We start from the raw sequence: 26,683 nt of genomic DNA on the forward strand, positions 1-26,683 counted from the left end.
ATCATTTGAACAAGAACAGTTTAAACCTCACCCCCTCTAACTGGCTGAAGTAATGGCGAAAATGGCATTCACTATGGCCCTGTCCTTCACCACTTCTACCGTGAGACCTGAGTCCGAGCCAGCAACCTGTACACAGCATTCAGTCGAAGCTATGAACTGCTTTTTCTCCCATGCCTTTTCTCACAGGATTGTGACGAGTCCACGTGGAGTGAGCATGGAGAGAGATCCCGTCCAAACTTCTCTCATGCTGTTGATGTACTGGTAGGAAAATGGACAAGACATAATGGACTGTAAAGGACATTGGCGGCTCAAGTGAGGGCCATCCACTTTGAACATGTGCCATTGGGAGGACAAACTGAAACGCCAGAAGAATGAGTGCCAGGAGGGAGGGGGGTGGTCAACCATGCCCGTAATTAATTTAGGATTATCCCAAATTATATATTTGGGGCATCAGGTTGGTTTTGGAGGTGTGCACACTGCAAAATGTATAGTACTTTAGACTAGAAATGCATTGTGATACCGATCTGTCATTAACTTGCCACTCGCAACAAAAGCTCCATCTGAAATGTCATTGCCAGAATCCATAAATTCAATTGTGTAATGAAGCATATGTGTAACTGTATGAAGCGAAGGTCTTAAGTTAAAACATTCTACTGCAATAGTATTACAAGTACAAACCAGAATGATTGTACAACCCAGAATGAAGGGTTTGAAAGTGTCTGTGATTTTATGTGTTGATTAAGTATAACCTTTATTATGATTTATTATAATGATGTATTTTGATTTTGACGGCCCCTCCCTACTCTATCTACTGGGTTTTGCTGTGCTTACTTCCTGCAGGAGATTGGTGGGTGGAGTAGGAGAGGTGGGTGGAGCTGCGAGGGTCGTCAGCACTGATGGGGAACACCTGTGAAAGCTCAGCTGTGGCATAAAGCCACTGTTTCCCCATTCAGCAAGAGATTCCTCTCTTCATGCATACCTTTGGTTGTTTTGTTGTGGCTTTGGCAGTTGAGACCTAATTTACTGACCTTCATGCCTCATCTGATTATTGTGGTGAATGTTTACTTTATTTATGGAATAAATTCATTTAGTTATTCCTTTACTCAGTGTGTGGTTTCCCATTGTTACAATCTTGAGCCAGGTTTTAACCTCTTAGGGATCGATTAAGCTCGAATCCCACTCGAATCCCGTTAGCGGGATACATTTGACAACATCCAGTGAAATTGCATAGCGCCAAATTCAAACTACAGAAATATAAATATTCAACATTCACGAAAATATAAATGTAATACATCAAAATAAAGCTTAACTTCTTGTTAATCCAGCCGCTGTGTCAGATTTCAAAAAGGCTTCATGGCAAAAGCACACCATGCGATTATCTGAGGACAGCGCCCCGCATACAAAAACATGAAAACCACTTTCAACCAGGCAGGTGCGACACGAAAGTCAGAAATAGCCATATAATAAATGCCTTACCTTTGAAGATCTTCATCTTTTTGCAATCTCAAATGTCTCAGTGACACAATGAATGGTTGTTTTGTTCGATAAATTCCTTCTTTATATCCACAAAATGTCCATTTATTTGGCACGTTTGATTCAGAAATATACCGGTTCCACCTCGCCCAACATGACCACAAAGTATCTAATAAGTTACCTGTAAACTTGGTCCAAACATTTCAAACAACGTTCCTAATCCAACCTTAGGTATCCTAAAATATAAATAATCGATACAATTTAAGACGGGATAAACAGTTTCCAATACCGAAGAAAAATAACACGGAGCACGCTCCTGTTCACGCACAACAAAAGACTAGTGACCTTCTGAGTGACACATGAAAAGAAGAGGACTACTTCTTAATTTCTCAAAAGAAAAACATCGAACAATTTCTAAAGACTGTTGACATGTAGTGGAAGCTATAGGAACTGCAATCTGGGCCCTAATAAATCAGGTTTCCCATAGAAAAGCATTGGAAAACACAATGACCTCAAAAAGTTTTTGCGCTGGATGGATTGTGCTCGGGGTTTCGCCTGCCAAATCAGTTCTGTTATACTCACAGACATTATTCTAACAGTTCTAACATTATATGCATATCCTAGCTTCTGGGCCTGAGTAACAGGCAGTATACTTTGGGCACGCTTTTCATCCGGACGTGAAAATACTGCCCCCATCCCTAAGAAGTTTTAACATGATATAGGAGCTAAAATCTAAATGCTTGCATTAACATGTAATGATTACTATCACACAAGTGATAAGAGGATGGAATATGATTGACATGTTTATCTTGTGAAAAGACAGCCTTGAAAATGTTCATCTTGTTTTAGTGTCATAAATAATCCTTGGTTCCTGCCTGTGCTTCGTAAAGATAAGGTCCTTAGGTCCTTCTGGCAGAATGCCCAGAATATGTTCTGAAAGGGATCGGTGTCCCTTCCACGGGACGGTTGAGCTAACGTAGGCTAATGCGATTAGTTTGAGGTTGTAAGTAACAAGAACATTTCCCTGGACATAGACATATCTGATATTGGCAGAAAGCTTAAATTCTTGTTAATCGAACTGCACTGTCCAATTTACAGTAGCTATTACAGTGAAATAATGCCATGCTATTGTTTGAGGAGTGCACAATTCTGAACATGAAAAGTTACTAATAAAAAAAAGTTAGGCACATTTGGGCAGTCTTGATATAAAACTTTGTGGCTCAGTTGGTAGAGCATGGTGTTTGCAACGTCAGCATGGTGTGTGCAACGCCAGGGTTGTGGGTTCGATTCCCACGAGGGGCCAGTACAAAAAAATGCATGAAATGAAATGTATGCATTCACTACTGTAAGTCGCTCTGGATAAGAGCGTCTGCCAAATGACTAAAATGTAAATGTAATACAATGGTTCATTGGATCAGTCTAAAACTTTGCACATACACTGCTGCCATCTAGTGGCCAAAATCTAAATTGCACCTGGGCTGGAATAATACATTATGACCTTTCTCTTGCGTTTCAAAGATGATAGTATTACCTTTTACCAGATATATTGTGATATATTCTACTACATTCCTTTCACATTTCCATAAACCTCAAAGTTTTTCCATTCAAATGGTGCCAAGAATATGCATATCTTTGCTTCAGGGCCTGAGCTACAGGCAGTTAGATTTAGGTATGTCATTTTAGGCGAAAATTGAAAAAAAGGGGCTAATCCTTAAAACCTCTTAGGGCTAGGGGGCAGTATTTTCACGGCCAGATGAAAAACGTGCCCATATTAAACTGCCTCCTACTCAAACTCAGAAGCTAGGATATTCATATTATTAGTAGATTTGGATAGAAAACACTCTGAAGTTTCTACAACTGTTTGAATGATGTCTGTGAGTATAACAGAACTCATATGGCAGGCAAAAACCTGAGAAAAATCCAACCAGGAAGTGGGAGATCTGAGAATTGTAGTTTTTCTTTTGAATCCCTTGAGAAACTATAGTGACATAGGGGTCACGTTGCACTTCCTAAGGTTTCCATTGGCTGTCAACAGTCTTTAGAAACTGGTTTCATCCCTCTCCTGTTACAGGGCAGAAAATAGTAGCTCAGTCAATCAGTGGCCGGTCTGAGGACAGGTGTCTCGTGACGCGCGTGCCCGCGAGCTTGCTGTTCATTCTTTTTCTTCTGGGATTGTCCGGTTGTCCGGTTGGAAAATTATCGCAATTTTACGTAAAAAAATACCCTAAAGATTGATTGTAAACATCGTTTGAGATGTTTCTACAAACGGTAATGGAACTTTTGAACTTTTCGTCTATGGATTTGCGCCCACGCTTCATGGCTTTGTAATAGTGTTCTGGATGCGCCAACAAAACGGAGGTATTTGGACATAAATGATGGACTTTGCAGAACAAATGAACATTTCTTGTGGAAGTGGGAGTCCTTCCGAGTGCATTCCGCCGAAGATCATCAAAGGTAAGAAAATATTTTGAACATATTTTAGAGATTTGTCGATGCCGTGGTTGTAGGCTAACTGTATAGCTTAGCATTGAAGGCTACGTTCTGTACTCAGAATACTGAACAATGTGCTTTCTCCGTAAGGTTATTTTGAAATCTGACAAAGCGGTTGCATAAAGGAGTAGATTATCTATAATTCTTTAACCTGTTAGGGCTAGGGGGCAGTATTGACACGGCCGGATAAAAAACGTACCCAATTTAATCTGGTTACTACTCCTGCCCAGTAACTAGAATATGCAAATAATTATTGGCTTTGGATAGAAAACACCCTAAAGTTTCTAAAACTGTTTGAATGGTGTCTGTGAGTATAACAGAACTCATATGGCAGGCAAAAACCTCAGAGGATTCTATATGGGAAGTGGCCTGTCTGACAAGTTGTTGTTCATCTGGGCTCTTTTTATTGAAGACTGAGGATCTTTGCTCTAACGTGACACTTCCTACGGTTCCCATAGGCTCTCAGAGCCCGGGAAAAAGCAGAACGATATCGAGGCAGCCTCTGGCTGAAACACATTATCGCTTTTGGCAAGTGGCCGATCAGAGTACTATGGGCTAAGGCGCGTGCACGAGTCGACCCCGTGCTTTATTTTCTTTCGTCTGTTTACCTAAATACAGATTCCCGGTTGGAATATTATCGCTTTTTTACGAGAAAAATGGCATAAAAATTGATTTTAAACAGCGGTTGACATGCTTCGAAGTACGGTAATGGAATATTTAGAATTTTTTTGTCACGAAATGCGCAATGCTCGTAACCCTTATTTACCCTTTCGGATAGTGTCTTGAACGCACGAACAAAACGCCGCTATTTGGTTATAACTATGGATTATTTTGAACCAAACCAACATTTGTTATTGAAGTAGAAGTCCTGGGAGTGCATTCTGACGAAGAACACCAAAGGTAATAACATTTTTCTTATAGTAAATCTGACTTTGGTGAGTGCTAAACTTGCTGGGTGTCTAAATAGCTAGCCCTGTGATGCCGGGCTATCTACTGAGAATATTGCAAAATGTGCTTTCACCGAAAAGCTATTTTAAAATCGGACATATCGAGTGCATAGAGGAGTTCTGTATCTATAATTCTTAAAAGAATTGTTATGCTTTTTGTGAACGTTTATCGTGAGTAATTTAGTAAATTCACCGGAAGTTTGCGGGGGGTATGCTAGTTCTGAACGTCACATGCTAATGTAAAAAGCTGTTTTTGGATATAAATATGAACTTGATTGAACAAAACATGCATGTATTGTATAACATCATGTCCTAGGTGTGTCATCTGATGAAGATCATCAAAGGTTAGTGCTGCATTTAGCTGTCTTCTGGGTTTTTGTGACATTATATGCTAGCTTGAAAAATGGGTGTCTGATTATTTCTGGCTGGGTACTCTGCTGACATAATCTAATGTCTTGCTTTCGTTGTAAAGCCTTTTTGAAATCGGACAGTGTGGTTAGATTAACGAGAGTCTTGTCTTTAAAATGCTGTAAAATAGTCATATGTTTGAGAAATTGAAGTAATAGCATTTCTAAGGTATTTGAATAACGCGCCACAGGATTCCACTGGCTGTTACGTAGGTGGGACGATTTCGTCCCGCCGGCCCTAGAGAGGTTAATCTAACCACATTGTCTGATCGCAAAAAGGCTTTACAGTGAAAGCAAAACATTAGATTATGTTAGGAGAGTACATAGACACAAATAATCACACAGCCATTTTCCAAGCAGGGAAATATGTCACAGAAACCGAAAACACAGCTACATTTTGCACTAACCTTTGACGATCTTCATCAGATGACACTCCTAGGACATGATGTTACACAATACATTAATGTTTTGTTCGATAAAGTTCATATTTATATCCAAAAACAGCATTTTACATTGGCGCTTGATGTTCAGAAAATGTATTTCCCACCAAAAACTTCTGGTGAATTTACAAAACTACTCATCATAAACGTTGACAAAATACATAACAATTATTTTAAGAATTATAGATAGACTACTCCTTTATGCAACCGCTGTTTCAGATTTTAAAATAGCTTTACGGAGAAAGCACATTTTTCAATATTCTGAGTACATAGCTCAGCCATCACGGCTAGCTATTCAGACACCCGCCAACTTCGGGGTCACCTAAACTCAGAATTAGTATTAGAAATATTGTATTACCTTTGCTGATCTTTGTCAGAATGAACTCCCAGGACTGCTACTTCCACAACAAATGTTGCTTTTGTTCGAAATAATCCATAGTTATGTCCAAATACCTCTGTTTTGTTCACGCGTCCAGGTCACTATCCAAAAGGTAACGCGCGAGCGCATTTCGAGACGAAAAAATTCAAAATGTTCCATTACCGTACTTAGAAGCATGTCAAACGCTGTTTAAAATCAAAATACCATAAAAAATGTTATGGTATTTTTCTCGTAGAAATGCGATAATATTCCAACCGGACAATCGTGTATTCATTCAAGGAGGAAAAGTAAAAACACTGTGCTCGCGGGAATGCGCATATCCAATCTCTTTGTCCCCACGCAGTCCACTCTGAAACTGAGCTACTTTAATCTGCCCAGAGAGGGGAGAAGGCTCAATCCACTTTCTGAATGCTTTAGACAGGCAATGGAAGCCTTAGGAAGTGCAACGTGACCCATAAGTATTTGTAGTTTCTCTAGGAATTCAAAAGTAGAACTACAGTTCTCAGAACCTGACACTTCCTGCTTGAAATTGTCTCAGGTTTTTGCCTGCCATATGAGTTCTGTTATACTCACAGACACCATTTAAACAGTTTTAGAAACTTCAGAGTGTTTTCTATCCGAATATAATAATAATATGCATATTGTAGTTTCTGGGCCAGAGTAGTAACCTGTTTAAATTGGGTACGTTTTTCATTCGGCCGTGAAAATACTGCCCCCTATACCACAACAGGTTAATATTAATATACATTTATTCAATAATTAAATGCATTCACTTGTCAGTCACACACAACATAGAAAGGAAAACATAAGTTGACTGCCCCATGCATTCACCATGCAATCATAAGACTGGAGGGAGAAACTGTTGCTTAAATGGTCAAGGGTGCTAATGAGCAGACTGGAGACAGGTGAGGTGCAGTAGTGTGTATTCATGGATGCCAAGGGATGCCAGGCTGTTGTGGAAATTCTACACAGGGACACTTGAAGTCAATCTTGAATCATTCTTTATTATTAGAGCACTGGAGAGGTTCCAACCAACTCAATACACCATGTACACATGTAGATCAGGAGCTCCACTCGGGGCAGTCCCGTTAGATCCTTATATACTGGTTACAGACACATTACATAGGCATAGTTCATAGGGTTGGTTCCGGCATGTGTCTGGCACCATCTCCTATCTTATTAACCTCTTACATCTAGATGTTCCGCTAGCAGAACACCGCTCCAATATCCAATGATAGGGTGTGGCGCGAATTACAAATTCCTCGAAAATCCGAAAACTTCAATTTTTCAAACATATGACTATTTTACACCATTTTAAAGACAAGACTCTCCTTTATCTAACCACACTGTCCGATTTCAAAAAGGCTTTACAACGAAAGCAAAACATTAGATTATGTCAGGAGAGTACCCAGCCAGAAATAATCAGACACCCATTGTTCAAGCTAGCATATAATGTCACAAAAAACAAAACCACAGCTAAATGCAGCACTAACCTTTGATGATCTTCATCAGATGACACTCCTAGGACATTATGTTATACAATACATGCATGTTTTGTTCAATCAAGTTCATATTTATATCAAAAACCATCTTTTTACATTAGCATGTGACGTTCAGAACTAGCATTCCCACCGAACACTTCCGGTGAATTTACTAAATTACTCACGATAAACGTTCACAAAAAACATAACAATTATTTAAAGAATTATAGATACAGAACTCCTTTATGCAATCGCGGTGTCCGATTTTAAAATAGCTTTTCGGTGAAAGCACATTTTGCAATATAGCCCGGCCATCACAGGCTAGCTATTTTGACACCCACCAAGTTTGGTACTCACCAAACTCAGATTTACTATAAGAAAAATTGGATTACCTTTGCTGTTCTTCGTCAGAATGCACTCCCAGGACTTCTACTTCAACAACAAATGTTGTTTTGGCTCCAAATAATCCATAGTTATATCCAAATAGCGGCGTTTTGTTCGTGCGTTCAAGACACTATCCGAAGGGTAACGAAGGGTGACGCACCGGCGCGTATCGTGACAAAAAATTTCAAAATATTCCATTACCGTACTTCGAAGCATGTCAAACGCTGTTTAAAATCAATTTTTAAGCGTTTTTTCTCGTAAAATAGTGATAATATTCCGACCGGGAGTCGTTGTTTTCGTTCAAAGACTGAAAATGTGAAATGGACTCTTCACGTGCACACGCGCGCGCGCGCGCCCGTCTCATTGTTCTCAGATCGACCACTATCCAAATGCGCTACTGTTTTTCAGCCATGGACTGCAGAGTCATCATTCAACATTCCGGCGCCTTCTGAGAGCCTATGGGAGCCTTAGAAAGTGTCACGTTACAGCAGAGATCCTCTGTTTTCAATAAAGAGGCTAAAGAAGGCCAAGAAATGGTCAGAGAGGGCACTTCCTGTTTGGAATCTTCTCAGGTTTTGGCATGCCATATGAGTTCTGTTATACTCACAGACACCATTCAAACAGTTTTAGAAACTTTAGGGTGTTTTCTATCCAAATCAAACAATTATATGCATATTCTAGTTTCTGGGCAGGAGTAATAAACAGATTAAATCGGGTACATTTTTTATCCGGCCATGAAAATACTGCCCCCTATCCATAACAAGGTTAAGATCCTTTTTAGTTGATGTTAGTTTATATCATGCTGCCAAATTACTTAGTAAAATTTCCTGTCAGTCCAGCATGTAAGATGCGGTTCAATTATTTATCCCTTTTGCACTTGTCAGTCATGCTTGTATGTTAACATGTGTTTGTATCTCCCTCGTGTATTTACCCAGTAAACCACAGCATTATCCTTCAACCATTCCCCATGTGCTCCAGTGTTTGTGTGCAATAAAATCCCACTATTTGGATTCCTGCTTCATCTCATTTCATCTGCATTCTTATCGACGTGCCATGGTGGCACACTGAACAGTGGCTTATACAGTCCACCTTTTCCATACACACAGTGCACATGAGGTTGGTGGCACCTTAATTGGGGAGGCTGGGCACGTGGTAATGGCTGGAGCGGAATATGTGGACTGGTATCCATTTTCTCCGTTCCGACCATTATGATGAGCCATCCTCTCCTCAGCAGCCTCCTCTGACACAGTGGTCTATTGACGCCGTCCACACAACTGATGACACAGGACTTATAGTTGTTAGGAGGAGTTGAGATATGCAAAAAACACATTTCCATTTCACTCCTCACACTCATACAGAGTAGCCACTTCTACATGCAGTGAAACAGGACAAATATAAGCACCCCTATTTGACCTTTGGGTACAGTGTGTTGCTATGGAGACACCATAATATAAGGGCCTCTGAAGTCAGGGGGTCAGAGGAGGGGGCAGTTTATGAAAGTTTCCCTCTTTTTCTCTTCTCTCTCGCTGTGTCTCTCAATCCTATATTGTATCTGGACAGTGTGGCCATGGTAACTGAAATCAGAACTTTAAGAAACCTGAGGATAGTCGCTGTCTGATGAAATGTCCTCCTTCCTGTTCTAGGAATCAGAGGGGATAGTGTGGCCAGTGGCCAGGTAGTGTACCACTACAGAACTGTAGTCCAGCTGACATTTTGACAGGCATCACACCCAACTAGCACACAATGTTCAGAGAACCATATGTTTCTTAGAGCTTGGTGAGAGGGTGGTTGTCCTATGGTTATTTTGCAAACATTCTGGGAATGGTGCAGGATACCCAGTCAGCACATAACGTTCTGGGAACCATATGTTTCTTAGGTGGGAATTTCAGTACTTCAGCATAACGTTTCCCACAGGTTTCCTCGTGGTTCTTTTTAAAGTTATGTTCTCAAATTGTTCAGAGAACGTTAAGAAACAATGTTCTTCTGTGGGAATTTCAGTACTTCAGCAAACTTTACAATATTATTCATGATACATACAGTTGAAGTCGGAAGTTTACATACACCTAAGCCAAATACATTTAAACTCCATTTTTCACAATTCCTGACATTTAATCCTAGTAAAATGCTCCTGTCTTAGGTCAGTTACTTTATTTCAATAATGTGAACTGTCAGAATAATGGTAGAGAGAATTATTTATTTCAGCTTTTATTTCTTTCATCACATTCCCAGTGGGTCAGAAGTTTACATACACTCAATTAGTATTTGGTAGCATTGCCTTTAAATTGTTTAACTTGGATCAAACGTTTCGGGTAGCCTTCCACAAGCTTCCCACAATAAGTTTGGTGAATTTTGGCCCATTCCTCCTGACAGAGCTGGTGGAACTGAGTCAGGTTTGTAGGCCTCGTTGCTCGCACACGCTTTTTCAGTTCTGGCCACAAATTTTCTATAGGATTCAGGTCAGGGCTTTGTGATGGCCACTCCAATACCTTGACTTTGTTGTCCTTAAGCCATTTTGCCACAACTTTGGAAGTATGCTTGGGGTCATTGTCCATTTGGAAGACCCATGTGTGACCAAGCATTAACTTCCTGACTGATGTCTTGAGATGTTGCTTCAATATAGCCACATAATTGTCCTCCCTCATGATGCCATCTATTTTGTAAGTGCACCAGTCCCTCCTGCAGCAAAGCACCCCCACAACATGATGCTGCCACCCCCGTGCTTCACGGTTGGGATGGTGTTCTTCGGCTTGCAAGCCTCTCCCTTTTTTTCTCCAAACATAATGATGGTCATTATGAACAAACGGTTCAATTGTTGACCAGAGGACATTTCTCCAAAAAGTACAATCTTTGTCCCCATGTGCAGTTGCAAACCGTAGACCGAGATTTTTATGGCGGTTTTGGAACAGTGGCTTCTTCCTTGCTGAGCGGCCTTTCAGGTTATGTCGATATAGGACTCGTTTTACTGTGGATATAGATACTTTTGTACCTGTTTCCTCCAGCATCTTCACAAGGTCATTTTCTGGGATTGATTTGCACTTTTCGCACCAAAGTACGTTCATCTCTAGGAGACAGAATGCGTCTCCTTCCTGAGCGGTATGACGGCTGCGTGGTCCCATGGTGTTTATACTTGCGTACTATTGTTTGTACAGATGAACATGGTACCTTCAGGCGTTTGGAAATTGCTCATATGGATGAACCAGACTTGTGGAGGGCTACACATTTTTTCTGAGGTCTTGGCTGATTTCTTTAGATTTTCCCATGATGTCAAGCAAAGAGGCACTGAATTTGAAGGTAGGCCTTGAAATACATCCACAGGTACACCTCCAATTGACTCAAATGATGTCAATTAGCCCGTCAGAAGCTTCTAAAGCCATGACATCAATTTCTGGAATTTTCCAAGCTGTTTAAAGGCACAGTCAACTTAGTGTATGTAAACTTCTGACCCACTGGAATTGTGATACAGTTAATTATAAGTGAAATAATCTGTCTGTAAACAACTGTTGGAAAAATTACTTGTGTCATGCACAAAGTAGATGTCCTAACCGACTTGCCAAAACTATAGTTTGTTTAACAAGAAATTTGTGGAGTGTTTGAAAAATGAGTTAATGACTCCAACCTAAGTGTATGTAAACTTCCAACTTCAACTGTATGTTGATGTTGGGAATGGTGCTGGAGATTATAAACAGCTTTGTACGAGTAATACAAACATAGCTTGTTCCATCCTGGTGGTGCAATCGACTAATTCCATGGATAGAGAACAGAAAATCCTGTATTCTAAATAAAAAAAATTGCCATGCCACAATAAAAAAATAAAGATTTGCATGGTTAATGTCGAAGCAAATTAGTTTCCTTGTGTCCTATCTGCGCTTGGAGTTCAAAACAGTTAAACTAAGCTAACAGCTTATTTAAAAGTCTTATAGAAACATGGTTTCAGAAAGTTATTTAAAACCTCTTACATCTAGACGTTCCGCTAGCGGAACACCTGCTCCAATATCCAATGATAGGCGTGGCGCGAAATACAAACTCCTCGAAAATCCGAAAACTTCAATTTTTCAAACATATGACTATTTTACACCATTTTAAAGACAAGACTCTCCTTTATCTAACCACACTTTCCGATTTCAAAAAGGCTTTACAGCGAAAGCAAAACATTAGATTATGTCAGCAGAGTACCCAGCCAGAAATAATCAGACACCCATTTTTCAAGCTAGCATATAATGTCACAAAAAACAAAACCACAGCTAAATGCAGCACTAACCTTTGATGATCTTCATCAGATGACACTCCTAGGACATTATGTTATACAATACATGCATGTTTTGTTCAATCAAGTTCATGTTTATATCAAAAACCATCTTTTTACATTAGCATGTGACGTTCAGAACTAGCATTCCCACCGAACACTTCCGGTGAATTTACTAAATTACTCACTATAAACGTTCACAAAAAACATAACAATTATTTTAAGAATTATAGATACAGAACTCCTTTATGCAATCGTGGTGTCCGATTTTAAAATAGCTTTTCGGTGAAAGCACATTTTGCAATATTCTCAGTAGATAGCTCACCATCATGGGCTAGCTATTTTGACACTCACCAAGTTTGGTACTCACCAAACTCAGATTTACTATAAGAAAAATTGGATTACCTCTGCTGTTCTTCGTCAGAATGCACTCCCAGGACTTCTACTTCAATAACAAATGTTGGTTTGGTTCCAAATAATCCATAGTTATATCTAAATAGCGGCGTTTTGTTCGTGCGTTCAAGACACTATCCGAAGGGTAACGAAGGGTGACGCGCCCGGCTCGTTTCATGACAAAAAATTCAAAATATTCCATTACCGTACTTCGAAGCATGTCAAATGCTGTTTAAAATAAATTTTTATGTGATTTTTCTCGTAAAAAAGCGATAATATTCCGACCGGGAGTCGTTGTTTTCGTTCAAAGACTGAAAATAAAAACATGGAGTCGTCTCGTGCACGCGTGCGCCAGTCTCATTGTTCTCAGATCGACCACTTACCAAATGCGCTACTGTTTTTCAGCCATGGCCTGCAAAGTCATCATTCAACGTTCTGGCGCCTTCTGAGAGCCTATGGGAGCGTTAGAAAATGTCACGTTACAGCAGAGATCCCCTGTTTTGGATAGAGACGATCAAGAAGGCCAAGAAATGGTCAGAGAGGGCTCTTCCTGTTTGGAATCTTCTCAGGTTTTGGCCTGCCAAATGAGTTCTGTTATACTCACAGACACCATTCAAACAGTTTTAGAAACTTTGGAGTGTTTTCTATCCAAAGCTAATAATTATATGCATATTCTAGTTTCTGGGCAGGAGTAATAATCAGATTAAATCGGGTACGTTTTTTATCCGGCCGTGAAAATACTGCCCCCTATCCATAACAAGTTAAATTACCTTCAAATAACCTACAATTTTCGTTCTCAGAATGCTAATAAAACGTTGCAGGAAATCTTTCAGGGAACTGTAGTAAAATGAACCTCCCTGCAACCTAAAAATATACTTTCCCAGAACAGGCGAAATGTTCACTTCTGTTCTCAGAAAACAAAAAAAACGTTCTGTTTTACCAGTCAGGAAACTTATGGCTTTGTTCCCAGAACTAATGGGAAACCAAAAACATTCATTCCCACAACATCCAAGGAACCAAATGTGGTAGATTGGACCATTCAGTTTCTTCAGAAAGTATTCATACATCTTGACTTATTCCAGATAGATTTTTTTTCTCACCCATTTACACACAATATCCCAAAACGACCAAGTTACATGTTCTCAGACATTTTTGCAGATGTATTGAAAATGAAAATTATGACCAATTTGTTTGACTTCCTTGATACTTGAGCCGTGCCGTTTATCATAGTTGCAATGAACACCACAAAATCCACTTTCATTACATACAGCTTGTTCTGTTCTTTTGTTTGACACATTCACTATAGGCTGTGGTGCATCCACTACCATTATCTTCAACACTAGTGTCACTAGCTCCCTCAGCTCTTTTAATTGTTTCCGCATAAGTGATCCGATGGACCGCCCTCACTTTTGCCACCTTTTATTTATTTTATTTAACTAGGCAAGTCAGTTAAGAACAAATTGTTATTTACAGTGACGGCCTACCCCGGCCAAACCCTAACGACGGTGGACCAATTGTGCGCTGCCCCAGCTCAACCCACGTCATCCTTACAGGGCACTCCACGAAGACTGGGTTATGATCCCCACTACAATTGCAACACGGCCGCTCTTCACTCTGATCTTCAGTATACTCCTTCCGTCTGCACACATTTGAAACATGGCCAAATTCTTTACAGTTTTTGCATTGTAGTGGTTTGGGGATAAATCCTCGTACTAAGTACCTCATATATCCTATCTTTACATGCATAGGGAGGTGTTCACTATTAAAAAACAAATAGCCCAGACAAACCTTCTTATTTTCCTCCATGTGGGTCATGCGACAGGCACTATCCACACCTGGGATTCTCGTCACAAGAAATTCCTTCTTAATTTCCACCAACACCCCACAGATAACTCCCTTAGCAGGTGCCTTAGTCCAGAGTTGGAAATACGATACTTTGGATGACACGATTCTCGTGATGCCTTCTTCCTCTTTTCCTCAGACACACAATTAATCAACTCAAGTCCACTCTTGGTCACGCTGATTGATCCCACTTTTCCCAAAACAAGATTCACCTTCTTCGAGACTCCAAACAGATCTCCCAGGTAAACATCCTTATCCAAAAGTATCCTTGTCCGACATACACTTATCATCCCCTTCATTTTTCAACACTATCTTCTTTTTCATTCCATTCTTCAACACCATTATTTTCCATTAATCTTCCCCAACTCTACTAGACTCATTTCACCCTCGACATCAACTTCTGCCATGATCTCTCGCTAGTTCAGCTTCTCAGGCCAAGAGTGAACTGGACGCTCCATTTTAAGGATCTCAGGCAGACCTGGGCCAACTCCCGTCTCCAAGCCAAGACGGAGGAGTCTGCAATAAATCAATTAGAAAACACAAAAGGAGGGAGAGGCACAGCAAACCATAGAAATTCGTGCAAATTAGAATAAGGTAGACATAAAAGATCACTGCAAACTCAAAATAAGTAATAAATACACAAAAAAAGGGGGCTCGTTTCCAATTGGGGGAAAAACAAAGGGAGGGTAGCACGTGACACATACACACACCCTGTTTTTGCCTGTAGCGAAGTTCTCTGAGGAGAGGGGAACACACTATCACCTTTCACCTTCACTGTAAGGAAGACACTTGGGACACGACACGGCTTGCCACACCATGGATTGCGTCAACCCACGCAGCCAGCTAGTTTGTATTGTATTGACCCATGATGGGAACAGAACACGGGAGAGAAACATGGGGACCCACAGAGCACAGACACAAAACAAAACCACAGGAAGGATGTTACTTCTGCATAAAAACTTTACAAATGTACTAAGTTTAACGCTTTTACTTTAAAAATGGAGTTGAAAAAATGTCACATATTTGCCTGGACTAAGTGATTTGTGTGGTATTTGTATACAATTTCAACCGTAACACTATCACCATTACCTTTCAGATCATAGGCAATCTAAGGAAGGATGAAAAGAAGGAAGACAATACAGAGGGTGGAATGGATTGAGCGAAGGAGGGACTAAAAGACAGAAGATTGAGATGTCAAATACATTTGTAGAAGATGCAAATAGTTCAGGTGGTCACTCTCCACCTCTTTCAGATTTGTGACAACTCAACCTCCTTGGATCAAAATTAGGGGCGTGCAAACGTGATAAATAACAGCAATTAATTAATCCAGTAATGCCACTGTCCTTTTCCCCTCCTCTCTCTCACTGACACTCAGACATCCAACCAAACAACACAATAACAAACACGCCTGGAGACTGAGACGACGTATTCAGTTCCACCTCTCTAAAGAATCTTTTTTCCTCCTCACTAACAGCAGACAATGAATGACAGAACACAAATAATCAAAGGCGAGTCCCTAGATAGGACAGGGAGGAATAATAAAGGAGAATATGGCTGTCTTTGAAATGTACTAGGTCAGTCTCCGTTTTGTGCCTGTCACATAACCATCTCAGACCCAGGGGCATTTTCATTAGGCACCAAACGGGAGAAAACAGACGGAAACAGGGAGGACCTACCTGCACTTGTCTAATAGGAAACGAAAAATGTTTGTTTATCATTGCAAAACGTTTTGCTACGGTGTGCCCTGATGAACAGGAGAGGTAGATAGATACGGTGTAAGGTGGACAAAAGCACTAACAATAGGGGGGAGCAGGTGTGGTTACAATATAAAAGGTGGTGGAGGTTTTTCAGGTGTTATGTCTGGGGTGTGAGAGGAGTGTGCATGAACCTGTCTGCAGTGCTTGGCTTAATCTCATAAAGGTGAGTAGGCTTGAAGACATAACTTCTGTTTGGTCTTGGGTGAAATATTACAGAATTGTAGAATACTGAATACATTATTGATATAATATTGAATGCACTACAGATAGATCCCAATGACTGTATTTTCTAGATGTACAGAGTCTGAGCATGCTCAGAACGTTCTAGTATCTCCAAAATGTGATACTTTTTTATGGATATGGTCGTATGGTTTTATGGATATGAGAATTGCAGGTAGCACTTTATAATAACTCCATGTAATAAAGCATTTATAATATAAATACTTTATTGATCATTACTCCATTCATAATATGTTTAATATAGGTCCTTATGAACAATTGACTAATCATTAAGTCTTGTTGCATGGCCTCATCTAAAGTGTGGGATATTTATACTTCAGAAATGTTTTGAGTGACCAGTGTAATTTCTCACAAAAAGATGGACATGCCATTGGTAGACATTCCAGCAGTACCTGATGCTCCTTAAGGTCTCAGAACAATCATGATAATGTTGTAAACCTCGAATGCAAACTAATCACAAAAAAGGAAGATGTAGCCTACACAAAACAACTGGTAGAAATGTTACATGTATAACATCTAGATGCTTCCAGTGCTTCAGTCTTTTAACCACAGACTATTCTCACACATGGCTTTGTTTGGCAGCACATTTATTGGATCTTTAAAAGGTATAAATTATTTTAACATACCTGGTAAGCAGTATATGGACTGCTCTTAATGTCTTGTGGACAGATTCTGTGCATAAACAGAATATTCTCCTCTTATTCTTCTTATTTTTTTTTTTTAAATGCAGGTTGGCAACCAAAATTTGCATTACAGCCACCAACTGGACTGGAGTGTAAATCTATTACACTTTGTGACACAAAATCAACAAATAAATACATGGAAAAACAATTACCCTGCCAACTAATCTTTCACGTATTAAATAAACTAAATAAAACCCACCACCCCATTCCACTACTTTGACCCTTTTTGATCCTACACCAGGCCAACAGCCTGGGAGGACGGGATACTACAATTCAACACTCCTTGTAACTCCTCCGCAGTAAAATCTCGTAATCCCAAGTACTTCTCACAGCTGCCGCCACCACCACACCTATTTCCTGTGATTTACATTCCATTTCTGCGGTGCAGTTGATAGCCATGGCAATGAACACTAAAAAGCCAAACTTACTGAAGCATATCTCATTAAACACACTCGCCACCGGGCCTGCATCGCACCAAATGGCAGGCGTCACTGACACCGGGAATCTTCAACTTCAGTTGATCAACCTCCATCCACACCCCAGTAATCACTCCTTCCAATAGCGCCTTTTGCTGAAAGCAAAGCAAGTAACAGGTATTTCACAATTTACATGGCGCAGAGCACCTGCTTCCTCTGGGTGGAAGAAACACAAAAACGTATCACAAGTCCACTTCCGGTTACCTTCACCGATTCAACAGTACCCAAGTCCTTTTTCACCCAACCTGTAACCACATATGGGTCAGCCAAAAGGCAGGGGTCCACTTAAAAAAATAAAAATGACTCTTGCTGGACCAGATTCCTCACAACACATCAAGTACTTCATCCTCATTCTCTTCTAATACACCTCCAGAGCTACTGGAGTAAAGCTCATTCTGTTTGTACTTGACGTCAATCTTCCTCGACGCCCACGTCTCCCTCATTACTGCTAGCTTCATCGGAAAACACGTAACCTACTTCCAGCCATCTCTTCATTAACCCCAAACCTGGGTTTTCATCACTGATTAATTGGATATATTAATTGGTGAGGGAGGTGCTTAAACTTTGACTGCTTCGCATGTGTGGTGAAATTAACGAAAGAGGGGGCGGCTTTGACAGAGTTTCCTTTTGCGAGGAGGGAGAAACCAACTCCCAACCAGTGTTGGGAAATAGTGAACTACATGTTGTTCAACTAGCAATAAACTTTATTTTGCAGAAGCTTGGTGGTAGTTGAACTAAATTCAAATCTTGGTAGTGTTTTCAGTAGTTAATAGCTTTTTTTGCCATGTAGTGGGGTAGCTAACTACTGGAACTACACACTAAGAGAAGGGTGAAATAGGCAAGAATTTCATTTCTTTTTCATCATCAGACCTGCCTAATCCTCACTGGAACATAGCTTTTGTGTTTAATAGACACATTCTCTTAACATCTGACTCCGGAGTGATCTGTTCATGCAATATGCAGTCTATGACATTTCTGATTTAGATATGATACATTTTTACCAGGAGGTTGGTGGCACCTTAATTGGGGAGGATTGGCCCGTGGTAATGGCTAGAGCAAAATAGGTGGAATGGTATCAAATACATCAAACACATGGAAACCACTATTTTGGAATAAAATGTTCAATATATTTTCTTAAAACATCCTCTGTATTTTGTGATTATTGTTTAACCATTGATATGTTCTAGGGGCATCAGGTACTGCTGGAATGTTTACCAATGAAATGTCCATCTTTTTGTAAGAAATTACATTATAAATTATTTTAAGGGACCAAAGTATAAATAGCCCACACTTTAGATGAGGCTACCCAAAAATACTTTACTAATGATTAGTAAATGTTTTATAAGGACCTATATTAAACATCTTACGAATGAACTTGTGAATCATTATTAAATACTTTAAAAGCTGTTTATACTATAAAAGTGTGAATAAGGGTACTAACACTTACAATTAAATGATCCATAAATGAATAAAATATTTACCAATCAAATATAAATGTTTTATTACGTGGAGTTTTTATTAAGTGCTACCGAATTGCACAAATATGTTATGTCTACATTAGTGGTACATTTCTAAATCTATAGATTTTATTGTGGCATGTTCCTGAATGTCTAATGGCAGTAAAAATATGGAGTAAAATATTTCCCAGTGTGCTTTTCTGTCTGCTTTAGAACCGACCAATCCAGTCCAAATAGACCAGACCAAGCCAGATCAGACCAGATAACCATGGCAGAATCATGTCATGTATCACTGATCCTAATGGTCATCCTTACAATCAGAGGTATAGAACCAATGTATGATACTGGGCATAGAAATTATTCGGCAGATGTCAATCTTACCTTTAAATACCTCCTCTCTCTCCCCTCCTACCCTCCTTCATCTCCCACTCTCGCTCCCCCTCTCCTCTTCCCTCCTCACCCCCTAACCTTTCTTCCTCCCTCCCCCCACCTCTCCTTCCCGCCCGCCTACCCCTCCCTCACTACCTCTCTCCCCCCTCCCTCCCCACCACTCTCTTGCCCCCTTTCCTATGTCCCTCCTTCACCATCCCTCCCCATCTCCTTATAGGAGTACTGGGCCAGAGGATCATTGGAGGTCTGGAGGTATCACCCTACTCTATAACATACCAAGCCTCCATCCAGTACAACAAATACCACTACTGTGGAGGGACCCTCATTCACCCTCAGTGGGTGGTGTCTGCTGCCCACTGCTGGAGACCGTGAGTAATTAAACTGCTATTTCAACCTACAGTTTCTTTGATGGACAATAGCTTCCCACAGCCACTGTGTCTGGAGCTCTATGAGTCTGGCTAATATTGTCCACCAGCTGGCTCTCTCTCTGAACATATGCGGTAGCAATTGAGCCTGGGGATGAGGTTAGAGTCTGGCAAGTGAGACTACCTCTTGTACTACACCCACTAGATTTGGGGGTTATGATGGGATAGAGTAGGGCATTTCTAATGTATATTCTTCAAGAATCAATAGATATACTATTGATTGAAATAACCATTGAACACCAGGACATCTTACAGAGGGTGTTTTTAGAATTAAGTGGAATGATTCATGGTAGATGCCAGATTGGAGTCCTAACTTCCGCTCCTCTCCACCCCTCTCCTCTCGATCCACAGGGCATACCTGATCAAAGTGGTACTGAGTGAGCACAGTCTATCCAGAGCGGAAGGCTTTGAGCAGGAGTTCAACGTCTCCAATGTGCTGGTCTACTACATGTATAACTACAGGACGTTCGACAATGACATCATGCTGCTCAAAGTAAGCTGATACGATGGACAGTAGCTTTGGTTTCCCTGTACTCCCTCTCTGTATATTATCTAGTGGTCTGATTAATTGATGGATAAATCAATGAACAAGTGAATCAATTCATGCCCTCCTTAACCCCCATACAGTGAGGGAAAAAAGTATTTGATCCCCTGCTGATTTTGTACGTTTGCCCACTGACAAAGAAATGATCAGTCTATAATTTGAATGGTAAGTTTATTTGAATAGTGAGAGACAGAATAACAACAAAAAAATCCAGAAAAACACATGTCAAAAATGTTATAAATTGATTTGCATTTTAATGAGGGAAAACAGTATTTGACCCCCTCTCAATCAGAAAGATTTCTGGCTCCCAGGTGTCTTTTTTAAACAGGTAACGAGCTGAGATTAGGAGCACACTCTTAAAGGGAGTGCTCCTAATCTCAGTTTGTTACCTGTATAAAAGACACCTGTCAATCAATCAGATTCCAAACTCTCCACCATGGCCAAGACCAAAAAGCTCTCCAAGGATGCCAGGGACAAGATTGTAGACCTACACAAGGCTGGAATGGGCTACAAGACCATCGCCAAGCAGCTTGGTGAGAAGGTGACAACAGTTGGTGCGATTATTCGCAAATGGAAGAAACACAAAAGAACTGTCAATCTCCCTCGGCCTGGGGCTCCATGCAAGATCTCACTTCGTGGAGTTGCAATGATCATGAGAACGGTGAGGAATCAGCCCAGAACTACACGGGAGGATCTTGTCAATGATCTCAAGGCAGCTGGGACCATAGTCACCAAGAAAACAATTGGTAACACACTACGCCGTGAAGGACTGAAATCCTGCAGCGCCCGCAAGGTCCCCCTGCTCAAGAAAGCACATAAACATGCCCGTCTGAAGTTTGCCAATGAACATCTGAATGACTCAGAAGACAACTGGGTGAAAGTGTTGTGGTCAGATGAGACCAAAATGGAGCTCTTTGGCATAAACTCAACTCGCCGTGTTTGGAGGAGGAGGAATGCTGCCTATGACCCCAAGAACACCATCCCCACTGTCAAACATGGAGGTGGAAACATTATGCTTTGGGGGTGTTTTTCTGCTAAGGGGACAGGACAACTCCACTGCATCAAAGGGACGATGGATGGGGCCATGTACCATCAAATCTTGGGTGAGAACCTCCTTCCCTCAGCCAGGGCATTGAAAATGGGTCATGGATGGGTATTCCAGCATGACAATGACCCAAAACACACGGCCAAGGCAACAAAGGAGTGGCTCAAGAAGAAGCACATTAAGGTCCTGGAGTGGCCTAGCCAGTCTCCAGACCTTAATCCCATAGAAAATCTGTGGAGGGACCTGAAGGTTCGAGTTGCCAAACGTCAGCCTTGAAACCATAATGACTTGGAGAAGATCTGCAAAGAGGAGTGGGACAAAATCCCTCCTGAGATGTTTGCAAACCTGGTGGCCAACTACAAGAAACATCTGACCTCTGTGATTGCCAACAAGGGTTTTGCCACCAAGTACTAAGTCATGTTTTGCAGAGGGGTCAAATACTTATTTCCCTCATTAAAATGCAAATCAATTTATAACATTTTTGACATGCGTTTTTCTGGATTTTTTGTTGTTGTTATTCTGTCTCTCACTGTTCAAATAAACCTACCATTAAAATTATAGACTGATCATTTCTTTGTCAGTGGGCAAACGTACAAAATCAGCAGGGGATCAAATACTTTTTTTCCCTCACTGTATCTTTCTCTCACTCTCTATCCATCCATCCATCAGCTGGGGAGGCCCGTGAATCTCAATGCCAACATCCAGCCCGCCATCCTGCCCAGAGTGGACATGCCCCCGTTGCAACAGGGAATGACCTGTACGGTAAGCGGCTGGGGGGTCACCAATATCTTCAGCTACTACCTGTCCCCCGTGCTCCAAGCTGTGGATGTTGACGTTATCACCAACTGCCAGAACTACTACTCCTTCAGCATCACAGACAACATGCTCTGTGCCGGCTCTCCCTTCGGAGGGAAGGACTCCTGTCAGGTGAGAGAGAAGAGATCTGTGGCTCTATTTCAGTGTCCATAATCCACACTGACATACTACTTAGAATTAAGTAACGTATCGGGCATACTGTACATTCTAAGTAGAATGCTAGTATGGAGACAGGAATGTGTAGCCTGTGTCTGAATTTCAGACTGTAAGGTACTTTATGTCGTGATGTATGCAGACCGAGGTTCAAATACTATAAGGTATCTCAGTTATTAAGTAGTTGAATATTGGAATGTATTTGAAAAAACACTTGGAAAGTATTTGAAAAAACACTTGGAAAGTATTTGAAAAAACTCAAATACACTCCCATGAAAATAACACAGTTATTTGAAAATAGTATTTTAAAAAAACATTTAAAAAGTTACCTTTTTAGATAAAACTATACTAAATATTTTCACGTGACCAAATTATTTATTAAAACACACTGTTTTGCAAAGAAGGTCTACAGTAGCCTTAGCAGCACTCTGTAGGGTAGCACCATGGTGTAGCCGGAGGACAGCTAGCGTCTGTCCTCCTCTGGGTACACTCCTCTGGGTACATTGACATTAATAGAAAACCTAGGAGGCTCATGGATCTCACCCCCTTCCATAGACTTACACAGTAATTATGACAACTTCCGGAGGACATCCTCCAACCTATCAGATCTCTTGCAGCATGAACTGACATGTTGTCCACCCAATCAATGGATCAGAGAATTAATGTAGTACTGAAAGCATAAGTTACAGCAAGCTAGCACTACTTAAAATGTGGTGAGTAAACTCAGCAAAAAAAGAAACATCCCTTTTTCAGTACCCTGTCTTTCAAAGACAATTCGTAAAAATCCAAATAACTTCACAGATCATTGTAAAGGGTTTAAACACTGTTTCCCATGCTTGTCCAATGAACCATAAACAGTTAATGAGCATGCACCTGTGGAACGGTCGTTAAGACACTAACAGCTAGCAGACTGTAGGCAATTAAAGTCATAGTTATGAAAACTTAGGACACTAAAGAGGTCTTTCTACTGACTCTGAAAAACACCAAAAGAAAGATACCCAGGGTCCCTGCTCATCTGCGTGAACGTACCTTAGGCAAGCTACAAGGAGGCATGAGAAATGCAGATGTGGCCAGGGCAATAAATTGCAATGTCCATACTGTGAGACGCCTAAAACAGCGCTACAGGGAGACAGGACAGACAGCTTATTGTCCTCGCAGTGGCAGACCATGTGTAACAACACCTGCACAGGATCGGTACATCCGAACAGCACACCTGCGGGACAGGTACAGGATGGCAACAACAACTGCCCGAGTTACACCAGGAACGCACAATCCCTCCATCAGTGCTCAGACTGTCCGCAATAGGCTGAGAGAGGCTGGACTGAGGGCTTGTAGGCCTGTTGTAAGGCAGGTCTTCACCAAACATCACCGGCAACAACATCGTCTATGGGCACAAACCCACCGTCACTGGACCAGACAGGACTGGCAAAAAATGCTCTTCTCTGATGAGTCGGGGTTTTGTCTCACCAGGGGTGATGGTCGGATTGCATTTATTGTCGAAGGAATGAGTGTTATACCGAGGTCTGTACTCTGGAGCAGGATCGATTTGGAGGTGGAGGGACCGTCATGGTCTGGGGCAGTGTGTCACAGCATCATCGGACTGAGCTTGTCATCATTGCAGGCAAACTCAACGCTGTGCGTTACAGGGAAGACATCCTCCTCCCTCATGTGGTACCCTTCCTGCAGGCTCATCCTGACATGACCCTCCAGCATGACAATGCCACCAGCCATACTGCTCGTTCTGTGCGTGATTTCCTGCAAGACAGGAATGTCAGTGTTCTGCCATGGCCAGCGAAGAGCCCGGATCTCAATCCCATTGAGCACGTCTGGGACCGGTTAGATCTGAGGGTGAGGGCTAGGGCCATTCCCCCCAGAAATGTCCGGGAACTCGCAGGTACCTTGGTGGAAGTGTGGGGTAATATCTCACAGAACGGGCAAATCTGGTGCAGTCCATGAGGAGGAGATGCACTGCAGTACTTAATGCAGCTGGTGGCAACACCAGCTATTGACTGTTACTTTTGATTTTGAACCCCCCCCCCCCCCCCCCCCCCCTTTGTTCAGGGACACATCATTCCATCTCTGTTAATCACATGTCTGTGGAACTTGTTCAGTTTCTGTCTCAGTCGTTGAATCTTATGTTCATACAAATATTTACACATGTTAAGTTTGCTGAAAATAAACACAGTTGACAGTGAGAGGACATTTCTTTTTTTGCTGAGTTTAGTTGAATCAAAGAGAAAGACAATAGTTGAACAGCTTTGAACAAGTTAATTTCTTCCAAAATTAAGGAGAAGCAAGATAGAGAGAATGCTAGCTATATTTCATAGTATATTTGTTTTCCACCTTCACTTAGCTAGCATCAATGCAGCTAGCTAGTTTAGCCTACTCAAAGACAGCTTAAACAGAGAGGGATGCTATGTTAACTAGCTGGCTATCCAACACTGGAACTCTTCCAAGTCAGCTTTTGGTTTTATTAATTTCTTGCTACTGGGACACACCAGAGTAACTGCTAAACTGCTTTCTGACTTTAGAGGGTTTACTAACGTGTTAGTTCTAGAAGCTATGTTGACTATGAGATGACTAATGGTTACACCCTTGACCAGCTAGACGCAAGTAAGAGTGTGCAAAGTTGTATTGAATGTGTCACTGTCTGTCACCTTGTTTACTCAAAATCCTCTCGACTTGTGCACCCACGTAAACTTTCATTCATCGGCTAGGTTGTAGCAACCTCATGATGGATACAGGGAAAATATGAGTATCATGTAGTAGCCTGAACCTTTTGATGTTACATTGAGCTGGGTGAATGGAATATGAATGACAGTCATCCAATACGCTGTTATAGAAATAAGGCCATGTTCATGTTCCTCCCTCATATTAAACGGCACTGACCGCCACTATCTACTAACCCTAGCTCTACCCCTAACCTTAACCCTTGCCCTTATTCTAACCCTAACCCTAACCCTCGCCTGAACCTTAACCCTTATTCTAAAGCTAACCCTAACCTTAGCAAGCAGTTGCTTATGAACAGATAGTTTGTTGATAGTCTGACCATCTGTAGAGCATCTACAGACGAAAATCCAGACTATCCAAATAAAGTGTGACCATAAATAATTATATAAAAACTACGCATGTATTTGAACCCAGGTCTGGACATATGTTGTGATATGTGTATGCCAAGTATATCTGTATGGCAAGCAAATGTCTTGATGCGGATATTAAAGCAAATCAATTCTATCAGGGTGACTCAGGCGGCCCTCTGATCTGTAATGGACACTTTGAGGGCATCGTGTCCTGGGGCATCAGCTGTGCCAACCCCTACTTTCCTGGTGTTTACACCAAGGTCAGGAAGTACATCAGCTGGATCAAGTGGATCATGCAGAACAACAGCTAGCGACGCCGTCTTCTCCTTTGTAAGGATCACAATGGATATACCATGTACAGAAACTGATAGTGTATCGATATGGGACATAGATGCTGAACTACCCACCGTAAACCATTACCACCAGTTTTTTTTTACTAAATAGAAAACACGAAAAAATACACTCAGGTCTATTTTCTCTCTTATGGCTACTGAATGCTGTACTGAATATGTCAATAGTGAGTGATATTGTCTTTTTGCTGATAGAAAGCTTCTAGGTAATAGTGTTATCAGCAGACAGACGTGATAAACCTCCAGCCCATGTAATCATTTGTTGAATAAGAAAAAACCTACGTACACTTTACGTCCATTGAAAAACATCGGGAAAATACACAAGGGTTGGTTTCGTTTGTCCAGTCACCAAACAGAAATAGAGTTTAAGACACACTAAAGCGTCTGTGTCTGCACTGTTAGTTGACATTTTTTCCCCTCTATATCATATTTTGATTAATATGTTATTTTGTATGTCTTAGCAAACACATACTTCTTATCCATTTCACCTGTTGATAAATAACGTTTGTGAGGTTATTTTGGTTTTTCCTTTGTGCTTTCCCATGTCCCTACTAAGGGGCAGTAAAATAAAGATCATTATTTTTACCAAGCTGTCTCTTTACTAATCAGTAGCTACTCATCTACAAAAAAATTGATTTTACCAGCACACAAACCTCATTCCGTGAACTTTATACACTGCCACAAAGAAAACATTTACAGTAAGCGATTGCCACAATATGCAACATCCTGCTGGTTACGCAACAGATGTCTATTGCTCACTCATGTCTATGCAGCTGACTCACCCCCCT

General features: G+C 41.0%; 1 protein-coding gene across 1 annotated transcript; it reads left to right on the top strand.

Annotated features, from left to right (window-relative positions):
- The first annotated feature begins 7,006 nt into the window (after positions 1–7,006).
- LOC106582612 (trypsin-3) lies at positions 7,007–26,439 on the top strand. Its single transcript, XM_082967798.1, has 6 exons — positions 7,007–7,041; positions 19,306–19,415; positions 19,700–19,850; positions 20,259–20,400; positions 22,166–22,423; positions 25,704–26,439. Exons 1-6 carry the CDS (start codon positions 7,007–7,009, stop codon positions 25,854–25,856), a joined length of 849 nt encoding a protein of 282 aa, XP_082823924.1. The 3' UTR covers positions 25,857–26,439.
- Positions 26,440–26,683: the final 244 nt, after the last annotated feature.

This window comes from Salmo salar, chromosome 22 (genome assembly GCF_965601325.2).
Source record: "Salmo salar chromosome 22, fSalSal1, whole genome shotgun sequence".
Lineage (NCBI taxonomy): Eukaryota > Metazoa > Chordata > Actinopteri > Salmoniformes > Salmonidae > Salmo > Salmo salar.

Bases quoted from the DNA above. Each gene is read 5' to 3' on its own strand.
- LOC106582612 (XM_082967798.1), top strand. From the start codon at position 7,007: ATGGTCAAGGGTGCTAATGAGCAGACTGGAGACAG. The intron at 19,416-19,699 runs GTATAGAACCAA...ATCTCCTTATAG, and splicing joins GGTCATCCTTACAATCAGAG to GAGTACTGGGCCAGAGGATC. The intron at 19,851-20,258 runs GTGAGTAATTAA...CTCGATCCACAG, and splicing joins GCTGCCCACTGCTGGAGACC to GGCATACCTGATCAAAGTGG.